This window comes from Lygodium microphyllum, chromosome 24 (assembly GCF_053477565.2).
Source record: "Lygodium microphyllum isolate KBCC chromosome 24, Lygodium_microphyllum_v1.1.10, whole genome shotgun sequence".
In the NCBI taxonomy this organism is placed as follows: domain Eukaryota; kingdom Viridiplantae; phylum Streptophyta; class Polypodiopsida; order Schizaeales; family Lygodiaceae; genus Lygodium; species Lygodium microphyllum.
Genome location: NC_141158.1, coordinates 16,775,998 through 16,788,127, shown reverse-complemented (window position 1 = coordinate 16,788,127; position 12,130 = coordinate 16,775,998). Strand labels below are relative to the sequence as shown.

Genomic DNA, 12,130 nt, shown 5'->3' with positions numbered 1-12,130 from the left:
ATTTCAGTATAGATTCTTTTTGTTTGCAAACGCTTTGTATGCAGCAGTGCAGAAACTATTTTGTATGGCTCTCATACAGCACACAGTGCTATATGTGGCAGGGCAGCTTGCTGCCCTGCCACAAAATTTTTTTTTCCTCTGTTACCGTCGCTATTTGCGTCGCAAATTTACTGCAGTCGTCGCTATTATCGTCGCTATCAGCGTCGCAAATTCTCTGTAACCGTCGCTATATGCGTCGCTATTTGCGACGCATATCGCTATTTGCGTCGCAATATGCGACGCATATAGCGACACAAATAGCGACGCATATAGCGACGATTCCATGGCGTCGTCAATAACGACGCTTTTTGCGACGACGGGGGCAAATTTTGTTGTTTGTATTTTCGTCGCTTTAAACGTCGCTATAAGGTCTATATCTTGTAGTGATGGCAGGGCTTTTTGAAGCTTGTTCTTGCAAACTTACTCAAAAGAAGGGGACACCATTTTAGATTGCAATGTGGGATGTGGTGACCTTGCATCACTAGCACTGAATTCCAATATACAAATTGCATGTATGTATCACTTTGCAAAAGATAGAATATATCTAAGAGCAAAGGTAACATGTTTACAAAAACGTGTACAATATTTAATTGTAATGTAATGCTTTTTTTTGTCATATCACTACATGGGGTGCTCACCCTTCCACATGCACCTCCCATAACCTGAAAATTAATTATGTTTGATATAAATGGAGTGCTTCTACATAGGTGGTCAAAGAAGAAGGGATCATTATGGGTAAAACTCTTGGAAGTGGTAGTAGGTATTGGGTGATTTTGGGGCCCCAGTGCAAGGTTTTTAAAGGAAATATCTACATTGTTTGACATTACTATCTTGAGCTCTATGAAGGAAGATAACTTAAGTGAGCTACTCCAATTGGTTAGAAGTGAATGTGTGAAGTTATCAAAGCGAGCACCGACCTTTGTATTTCAATACAAACAAGGCAAGTGTAGAGCAACTCCCACAACAACTTCTTCCGGAAGGAGTTACACATAGCCCCTTTTCCTAAAATGTTTTGATGATATTGATTGGCCACATTTCAACCCAACAACGACACTACTTATGGATGATAGCATGGAGAAGATGCAGATGAGCCCACCCAATGCCTTTATATGCCTACCCCAATTTGAGGGAAACCCCATGGACACTGTCCTCTTGGAGCATATGCTTCCCTACTTGACTGAGCTAATATGCTTCCATGGTTCAATAGTCCTAGACTTTGTTAGGATCACCAATTCCACCCTCCAGCAATAGAACTCGATTGATATCTGATGTGCATGATGAATATGTGCTTTTAGAATTATTTGATTGTGTTTATTTACAAGCTCAATGAAATGAGAATGAGAGGGAAGAGGAGAAAGAGAGAGGAATGTGCAAGTAAAGGAGATTGTGTATAGGCATTCGCTCAATTGCAATACTACAATATGTATAAATAAAGTAGGTGCAAAATATCTAGGGAAGGGCGGAGTGTAGAATATATGCAAAAATGTGAATGTATATATGCACAGTGGATTGAGTAACAATGAGGTAATATTGTTGTCCTAATATTAACTAGCTGAACAATGTAAAAAATTAGATATTGCACGTTATTACAATGAGTGTAATAAACTATTTGATAACCTATCCTCTTGTTATAAGTCCACACAATAATGCTCAATTGAAAGTAGTGAAAATATGTGCGATGTAGTTTCACTTATGTGTGCACAATGGAAGTGATATATCAGGATGTAATATCAAATAAAGCACATAAAAGTGAGGGGTACATGAATGCATAATATATGCATGTGGGAGTAATAATATGATATTCTTTTCGTCCAATAATATTAACAACTAAAAGTGTCTAAGACAATGGACCTCATGCAAAATCTTAACCCTTGCAAAAATAAGAGGGTAGTGAAAAACAGATGGATGACCCTTCAAAATTGAGAGAGAGAGAGAGAGAGAGAGAGAGAGAGAGAGAGAGAGAGTTAATTTAGAGAGAGAGTATGTGTGTGAGGGGGAGAAAGAGATAAGTTGCTATTTGAGAAAGAGAGAGAGAGGGGGGGTGGGGGAGAGAGAGTGTGTGTGTGTATGTCTGTGAGCATACAATGAGAGAGAGAGAGAGAGAGAGAGAGAGAGAGAGAGAGAGAGAGAGAGAGAGAGAGAGAGAGAGAGAGGGTGAGTGTAGGAGAGGGAGAAAGTGAAAAGTTGCTGATTGAGAGAGTGTGTATATGTGTATGAGTGTGTGTGTGTAAGAGGGGAAGAAAGAGAGGAGTTGCTATATGAGAGAGAGAGAGAGAGAGAGAGAGAGAGAGAGTGTGTGTGTGTGTGTGTATGTATGTATTTGTGAGTGACACAAGGAGAGAGAGAGGAAGTGAGAGAGAATATGAGTATAAGAGAGGGAAAAAGTGAGAAGTTGCTAATTGTATGTGTGTGTATGTGTGTGTGATTACTACATGGGACTGGGAGAGATAGATAGGTTAGAGAGAGAGAGAGAGAGAGAGAGAGAGAAAGAAATAAAGAAAGTTATACTAACTTCTACAAGAGGCCAAGTTGGCCTATGAGACCAAGAGATTGCATACAAAATTTTTGGGAAGTTTTCCAAGTCCCAATAAAGCTATTATCTGGTGTTATGGTGAACTAGGTGAGTAGGTATAAAATGGTATACAGACTCGATATAATCTAGATGCACTTCAAATGCAGTGTGGAGAAAGACCTATAATTGAGGTAATTAACATGGGGGGAGAAACATAGGAGGGGACGATGGTGGTGGAAGTGGTGGAGGTGGTAGTAACAACACCACTGGTGGTGGAGGAAGCAGTAGAGGTGGTGATAGAGGTGGTAGTGGCAATAGTGGTGGTGGTGGTAGTGGTGGAGATGGTAGTGGCAGTGGGGAACAGTAGTGGTGCTTGATATGTGCATAAGAAAAAAGAAAGAATAAGTGGACTATGTAGAACAAGAAATGGAGATTGTTCAAAAAAGCTAGCACCAATGCTCACTCAAATAGCTCGCTTCTCACTGCATACACTTTGTTCATGTTTTGACATCAATCTTAAGTTTTGAAGTGCTCAAATATATCACTTTTTTTCTTCATGAAATATACCTACAAATCTCTTGAACAATCATCAATAAACATGATAAAGTATTTGTTGCTATTAAGAGATAGGCTACCATCGAGGCCATAACCGGGCAGCCACATGGCTTCACTTCTATGAGGAGGGTCTCATCACTGAGGAGCAATACAACCGGGCTATGAGGATTCGATAGTAGCCAGAGGAGGTATGTTTTTCTTACTTTCCTATTAAAAGTATAGCTAAATATAACTTTTTCTTTGCAATTGTACGTAAGCAACCTTGATATTTTGTGTGTGTAGGCGAACCCCGATGTGGAGCATAGCGAGGAGGGGGATAGCGACACTAGTAGCCATGGTGGTACTAGAGAAGATGTTTCTTCTTTAGATTCATAGAGGAGCACCATACCTCCTCTATGGCCTTGTTTTCTTGTATATCTATTATCCATCTTTGAGCCTATTGCTTGCGGTCACACTTTAGGTCACAAGCACTTAAACTCCCCATATAAATAAGTTTTATCTATAATGAATATATGAATTTTTGTTTTCAATTCTCGTGCTTTCAGATCCATTGTGTTTTTTCCAAATGCACAATTTGATGTATGGGAGTTTTTTTAAGTTCTGTTTTTCGCGTCTATCTGCGCGTCTAAATTGCAGAAAATGCGCGTTTATAATCGCACCTAAAATGCAAAGTACACACACTCATACACGCGCTACATAATTCAAATTTTTAAAAAAATTAAATATATATTTTAAAAAAATGAGATTTTTGGTTTTGCGTTCGTGTTTATCGGCGCTTGTAAAAGCGCGTCTATGGGCATGTCTATATGCTCGTCTAATTTGCCATGTAGACACGCTGGTAGATGCACAAATGAAATTAAATAACAATTTTGATTTTTTATGTGCTTGTATTCACGTGTGTATATGCGCGTCTATTTTTTCATATAATTTTCTTCATACATGCGACTATAGATGCGAGATTGTAGACACGCAAATAGACGAGCGAGTAGATGCGCCCGTAAGATTTTCTCTCAATTTAAAAATCGTGTCTAAAAGTGCGTCTAAGAGGCCTTTTTGTTGTAGTGCTATAACCAAAATATCCCTTATCATTTTTTTAGCATTATACGCATTTACAATCACATAAAAAAACATATGAAAATTGTAAGTATATCTATTAATTGAACATTTAAGGTTATGTGAAAATTATACATGAATCACATTTACAAATATTTAAAATGTCACACTTAAAATTCATAAAATAAATGCAATTTTTTATGTAGGTCATTTGAAGCATTAGTAATCACAACTGTAGGCATGCCCACAAGTTTATTTGTTGGTTCAATTATGGCCATATATAGACCTAATCCCTCATAGTGCGACTTGGGCTTTAGAAAAGTATAGTTCTTGGGGGAGTCGAGGGGCCACCTTTCATACTACATGGCACTAGTGAACGAGGAGAGTTTTCTAGATTATTTTGCTTTCTTGGGGATATGATTGTATGGTTGACTGAAAAAAGCTGAGGTGGGGGAGCTAGGAGAAGTTCAGAGAAGAAATATACGTGTCTTGCATTTGATAATGGCCCAAAAAGAAGTGGAGCTTCATGACTTACAAGGCACTCATTTTGCATGGCCGTGGTTTGAGAGGGAACTTAGGAGATTACAGAAAGCCATAAAAGATCTCTACCATAAGAACCTTGGTAGGGATGATAACAATGTCCTTTATTTAGTACTAGATATCACCTCTATCAGCATTTTGATCCTGGCATTGCCAATTCGATTGGCAAGCTCAATCATAGTTTCCTATTAGCGTATGGCATTTGTGTTCAAGCTTGCAAGGAATAAATCATATCACTCCATTCTAGACTTGAAGCTTCTTGTATCAAGAAAGAATTTGATTATATAAGGGAAGGAGCTTGTTGTATTGGTCTACTATTTGGTGGATTTACTAAACATTGGTCTAAAGCTTAATATTTTGAGAATTGCAAGATCAACTAACACAATATTAGCGAGTTTGGGAATCTCCCAATTCCCATTTTTTGAATACTAAAAAGGTAAAAGGTGGCACCCTGATTAACATGCCCATAAATTTCTCATAACCATATGATGTAACCTATCATTGGAAAGTGCTTGAAAAATGGAATCTATTGAGCTATAGAGTGCTCAATTTGGTTATAGTGTTCAAGTGACCACGTGTCCCAAACTTATGGAAATTTCCATATTCCCCAATATGATGTTATCTACTATGCCTGATGTTAATCACAAGTACACAACTTGCAAGTTGCAAGCAAGCACGAGGTGCCTAAATTTTCAGAAATAATATTTGGATTATTAACTATAATATAATGTGCATGAAGCATAAGCACATTTAGCTTGCCAAATGGTTGCAACACTTGTATTGATTAATCATGTAAATCCCCAAGTCAGCATTATTCCGTGTGTAAGTTGTAATGATAGCATAGGCTCCCATGGAAATATCGCAAAGGTTCTAGTTAATTCTCACCATAGAAAAAGCATGCAATAAGAGATGATCGGTCTTGAGGCCCTAAAGTGGGCTAGATGCCCAAGAGGGATGGGAAAACCCTAACCATAGAAATCATGTATAAAAAGAATGAGAATGAATAGAACAAGCAATTCATGTGTGCGTAAACTTTATGCACTTGTATTTTTACTTTCATTACGAGAGAGTGAGTGAGAGTAAGAGATTAAGAGTAAGAGTGAGAGAGTGAGGGTGAGGCTATTAAACATTAGTAGTAGAATAAAGAATAATATATTAGACTTATAACTCCATGATTCTTGATTCTCTACAATAACCAACATTATTACTAAAATACATAAATATTAGACTTATGAATAGTTTTCTTGATAAGAACTTTTGGGGTGCTTACTCCATGACAAGATAGTATAGCACATTCTCTACTTTGATTAACACTCATCCTATTCTTGATCGATTCTTGGATAGTATCCTATTGATTGCGCGCACTCATCCTATTCTTGATAGATCCTTGGATAGTATCCTATCTCAATCAATATTCTAATGTAGTACTAATTCTATCAATACTACTACCTTTGATTATCACTCATCCTATTCTTGATAGATTCTTGGATACTATCCTATCTCAATCAAGATTCTAATGTAGTACTTCTATCAATACTTATACCACTGCAGCACAAACTTAAGCAATAACGCTAGTGCAAATGCAAGTCTATAGCATAGTAGATGCAAGCTCTATCTCACCAAATCATCAGAATGGTAGTTTTTCGAAAGTAATTTTTGCCAAGAAACAAAACAGATGATCAGTACTTTGAGAGAATTAGCATACTACTTTTTATGTGGGGCAAAATTTGCAATGATATTCATCAGCTACATATATTCTACTCTATCACTAGCTCATGAGCTACTTCCCCAGGAGCTGTACCAGAACATGCATTATAGATTACATTAGCTACAGTAGTTCTTCTTAGCTGATGAGATTAGCACAACAGCCATGCTGGCAACCGCAATTTCTCGGTGTCACGAAAAGGCTAAGAGATTAAGGGCTGCCTCCAGTAGCAGTATGGCCTGTTAACTGAATGTTTATGCTGCCATGGCTATCGTACTGTTTACCTTCATGATCATTATTCGATCCATGTGCTCGATTGTGGATGTTGTCAGCAGGTACAATCCGCTTCCAAATCCAATGCTCTCTATACAACTTGTCAATGCAGTCCAATGGAATGTTCTTCGTCTCCGGTACACAGAAGAGTACAAAGAGGGACATGAAAGCGACCCACCCTGCGAAGAAGAAGAAGATCCCATACTGCATTGCACACAGCATTGACAAGAAAGCCTGTGCGATGGAAAATGTGACTGCTAGATTCACAAACACGACAATGCCTTGACCTGCTGATCGGGTCTCAAGCGGGAAGAGCTCGCTGCAGATAAGCCATGTAACTGGACCCCAAGACCAGCCAAAGCCTGCTACAAAGATGCATATCAAAAACACCACGATCGTGGCAGCAGTGCGTGGAATTTCTGCAGCACCTTGATCTTGTAGGGTGAAGGCAAGAATTACACCAATTCCAATCTGCAAGAAAATAAAGCTTGGACTTATGATTAGATGATTGTAAACACAAGTCATGGCGTCTCAGTGATTCTGAACGTTGGTCAGACATGCATTGGCATTTCTCCAGTCTTTACACTTGAGTACATGGATCTCACTTGATGATGCATGGACAGATGATTGCGAGGACCACCATCATTAATTTATGTGATGACCACATGAACAGACGACTGCTACAGACGAAGTTTGCACCTCTGCTTATAATTCCAGCTTATCTTTTTGACTTGGGTGAATGAATCCGATGGCTGTACTTGCATGCTGCACCAACCCATGCATATTCCATCTGAATCATGCATGCATGTGTGTGTGTGTGTGTGTGTGTTCGTGCGTGCGTGCGTGCAAACATATATGCATGTATATGTATGTATATATGCATATGGAAATACCCACATAGATACGTATGCATATGTGTGTATATATGTATATATACCCGTATATGTATCAGCACATACAGACTTAAAATCATTCATAGCTAATGTGCTTGGAAATGTTATACAAATGAACCATCTATGCACACAATAATACTTGTATGGTACCTGAGAGAGAAGCATCTGCAAGCCCCCTTCAACCAACAGCTTTTTCCTACCCATTTTGTCTACTAACATCATAGAAATGATTGTGGCAATGACATTCACAGCTCCTATGATGGCTGCTGAGTAGAGACTGGCATTGCTCTCGAAGCCCACAGTTGAAAAGAGAACTGGAGAATAGAACATGACAGCATTGATGCCTGTAAATTGCTGGAACAGTGAGACCATCACAGATATGATCAACTGTGGCCTGTTTCGGCGCTGCAGCAGGAGTTTGTAAGGGTCCTCCTTCATGGATTTTGCTACATCACTTGACTTCACCATTTCCTCGAACTCCTCCTCCACATTCTTCGTGCCCCGCACCTTCTGAAGGACAGCCTTGCCTTGCTGTAGTCTACCTCTCTCTATCAAGCTGATTGGGGTCTCAACAAGGAGCAGCCCTCCAAGCATCAGCATTAATGAAGGGACACCTGCTCCAGCCAGGGCGATGCGCCAGCCCACACCTGGTCTACTAATATAGCCAACACCAAGATTTACCAGGTTGGCAGCAAAGATGCCATTTCCTATGTTCATCTGAAACATGCTATTCAACAGTCCTCGGATGTTTGTTGGTGCTATTTCTGACAGGTAAATAGGAGCAGCCTGCTCATGAGTGAATAAATAATACAATCAGCAGCATGAAACCACAATGTATATATTGCAGCTGCTGCTGTCACTAATTTGTTCATATACTAGTATAAATATTCAAGCAAGGGCTCAAGTCAAATCATTAACTTCTTTGTTGCAGTATTATGCTGGCTTAGCTATATTAGATTACACCACATGTTCGCCACATACATGCACATATGTGTTTGTTCCAACATAAAATAATCAGTTTAAAACATATCGACCATGTACATTGGCTGTTTTTTCATGTAGTGAAAAAAAGATTTTATAATGCAACTTGATAACCCATTGTCATAACATGTATCTCAGGAATTGTTAAATGCGTCTGAGGTGCAGTCCTGGCTTTGCAATCCATTACCTCAAACTTTTCTCATTCTAACAGAAGATCACTTAATCTGACCTGGTTTGCGAATCCTGCTCCAAACCCGAGGAAAATGCGGCCAACTATAAGCATGGACAGGTGCTGTCCACCAGCACTGAGTGCTACACCGATGAGGGAAAGGAGACCTGCTATGATGAGGGTCATCCTGCGTCCAAAGTTCTTCGTCACGTATGATGCTGCGAATGTCGACATGAGGCCAGATATGTACAAGGATGAGGTGAAAGCCTGCAGGCCTTGGTCATCAAACTTGCAGTAGTTGCCTTGGCCTGTGCCGTTCCTCCTAGCAACAACATTGGGAAAGAATTGTTGAAGGAAATCATTCATGGATGCCACCCCACCTGAAATTAAAGACATGATTGGTCATATACGCTAACAATATTAATGTATAATTAATATTAGCTCACTTGATCATCATCAAAAGCTCATCAAAATTTATCTCACTTGATGATCATCAAAATTGCATAGAAATTAATACATATTCATTGAATATGGTTAAATTGCACTATAGAACTCAGCTGATCTATCTTTCTATCACCTGAGCATGCATGGATTCTAATTGTAAGTAAAGATTTTCTACTAGATTAAAGATTTTCTACTAGATTAAACCATATATTACAGTAGATAGTAGAAAAACCATATATTACAGTAGAAAATCTTTTCTTTTTCCAGATTAGCGATGTAATATTACAGTGGAAATCCAAATTAGACTGCAGAGAATGATCAGAACTAGTGAGGCAAGGCGCCATTAAATTATAGCTGTTCGGAAGTATACTATGCAATTAGAACTTCCCCTGACAAACTACTTAATGTTATAATGAGTACCAATTTATATATTAATGTAACTCATAGTGCCAAGGTATGATTAAAATTAATAGGATTCCATTTGATTACAATGCATATTGTCCACAAAATAAGAGCAGGTTTGTGGAAAGTTATGAATAGAGGCAGTAAATTAATCACCGATGATAATTGATCCAGGAGTATATTGATGAGAAATACGGCAATTTGCCAAACTGGGTATTATGAAGAAGCACTAAAATTGAAAGCAAGATCATGATCAAATCAGAGAGAGAATCATAACCATAACATGAATTTATTTGTTTATTGAGGGATCACCACCTGATATGCCGATGTTGTAGCCATAGATGAGGCCACTGCATGAGGCTGTGAGAGCAGACAAGACGACGTAAGAGGTAATTCTCCCAGCACTGCGCGAGGAATTATTGCGAGGAGGGGAGCTCGGATGATCGTATGGCGCCATATTAATCACTCACAATCAGTTAATCAGAACGATATCCAGCAGCTATATTTATGCTAATTAATGGTCACCCAATTAACTCACAGCAGCTCACGGTGATAAACTGATTCTAGTTATTAATCAGCTGATCGATCGATGCCAGCTGAGATCATAATCTCCCCTCCTCAGTATCAGATGCGGATGCTATCAATCTATGTGTGTATATATATATATCTCACCACATTCTTATAATACATAATTTCTCTATAGGGTTACTGTAATGGATACATGCAGATGCAGCATCCATTGAAACTATCGGTCAAGATGTTGTCTTATCGTCTCTCTGCGGCCGATTAGTCACAAGAGCCGCGGGTCAATCGAATGTGTAGATTGCATTTATACTATAACAACAAGAATTAAGCATAATTAATGTCTGTCTGTCCATGCAAATGGATAATTATGGAGTTGGTGGTGGGGGGGTAACATGATGTTGTCCTGTTGTTTTGTTGCTGTCCGATTTTACCCATTCGGGAGCTTTTGTACTGGCTCCTTCCTTTTCTCCGTTCTTTCCTTTTTTGGGCATATAGTTCTGCATGGGGAATGAAAAGGTGGAAAACACGTGTGCTACTTCTCTCCCTGACTGGACAGTCGACGGCGCCCTTGAACTTCACTGTGGGCCGCTTTCAAAGTTACCAGCCAAAGGCTTTTAACTATTATTATTATTACTATATTATAACTATAATAATATTTATCATTTTTCTTATCGTCACCATCTTTGTCATCATCACTGATGCCGCCGGTGTCATCTTATGTTGCCATATTTACTGTTGTTGTTTGCTCTTGTTCACACTGCTTTGAGATGTCCTCCCCTCAATCTTTTCCTTTTCCTTTTCCCTTTTTTTTTCAAAAAAATGACTTGCATTACTGTATGGAAACAATAACCAAAACAAGTCTAATAAAACTAGACATGTATGCATATGTGTGTGTGTATGTGCATATCTTATATTTGCATGCTTCTCTACATGCGTATCATACACACATACATATGTCTATATGTGTGCATGCACAATCACACACACACACACACACAAAGTTGAGTCACATGCCAATGGGGTCGTGGCATAGTGTATCAAGTGTGGATTGAGTTCTAGGAGGGTCGCGAGTTCAATCCCTGCGTCCCACATCCCCTGAGGCACATTACAAATCTCTTCACCTCCAACGTCCCAACTTGCAACAACATTAAATCCATAAGAGGTACGAAAAGAAGTGGGATGCTCAAGCCTTTGGTCTAGGCTCGTTAAAAGCTTGGACTTAGAAAAATTCCCAACCTGCGACAACATCAAATCCATAAAAGGTACCAAAAGAAATAGGGTGCTTAAGCCTTTGTTCTAGGCTCTAATCAAGCTTATAAATTGGGACTTTGATCTGGAAAATTCATAATCATTTGGGGTTCAAAGAATACCCTTTAGATGCACAAAGAGAGGATCTAAATCCAAACAAAAACCCCCATCTCTAAAAAAAAGTGTCATATAGATTTTGGGGTTGCTCTCACTACTTTAAGATGCCCAAACTTGGCTCTTAGATATTAAGCTCAATATTAGCATATACATGTATATGATTCCAAAAACCTCGAACCCCTTGTATAGGACGTGTGAATGACAATAATAAGGCGACAAGGTGTACCAACCACACCGTTTCAATATCCATATAGGTATACAATTCAATAGGTATGTGGGCATGTATGTTGAGCTATAGCATTGGAAGAAATTGAGAATGAACTAATATGGAACAAATACATAACTCAAGTGTGTGTGCATGCATATGTGTGCTATCCTCAAGTTCCTTTGATTAAGAATAATATTCGTTAATGGTTAATATCATTTTGTATCTATGTTGAATTTGCTAATTTGATTTTGTGATAAGGATATATAATGAACTTGGAGTAAGTGATGCATGAAATATGAACATGTGCCTAAATCCACAGATGCAAAGGACAAGTTACACATACTAGACACACCAAAGGAAACATAAGCAATGGCCTATGGACTCTAGCATAGACAAGTTAGAAGATGGAGTACCCACAAGATCAAGCCCATATCCTTGCAATATCCTTAATGATGACAAATGCCCA

At 38.8% G+C, this 12,130-nt stretch overlaps 1 protein-coding gene across 1 annotated transcript; it reads right to left on the bottom strand.

The window, feature by feature from the left end:
• Positions 1–6,423: 6,423 nt before the first annotated feature.
• LOC148014879 (sugar transport protein MST4-like) lies at positions 6,424–10,489 on the bottom strand. The gene is made up of 4 exons (XM_087665438.1): positions 9,882–10,489; positions 8,781–9,100; positions 7,721–8,356; positions 6,424–7,148 (listed from the first exon to the last, which is right to left on the bottom strand). Exons 1-4 carry the CDS (start codon positions 10,021–10,023, stop codon positions 6,615–6,617), a joined length of 1,632 nt encoding a protein of 543 aa, XP_087521564.1. The 5' UTR covers positions 10,024–10,489; the 3' UTR covers positions 6,424–6,614.
• Between the last annotated feature and the right edge of the window lie 1,641 nt (positions 10,490–12,130).

Excerpts from the sequence above, each read along its gene's own strand:
- LOC148014879 (XM_087665438.1), bottom strand. The coding sequence starts at position 10,023 with ATGGCGCCATACGATCATCCGAGCTCCCCTCCTCGCAATAATTCCTCG. Across the intron at positions 9,101-9,881 it reads CTACAACATCGGCATATCAG|GTGGGGTGGCATCCATGAAT; the intron begins GTGGTGATCCCT and ends CTTTAATTTCAG. Across the intron at positions 7,149-7,720 it reads TGCAGATGCTTCTCTCTCAG|ATTGGAATTGGTGTAATTCT; the intron begins GTACCATACAAG and ends ATTTTCTTGCAG.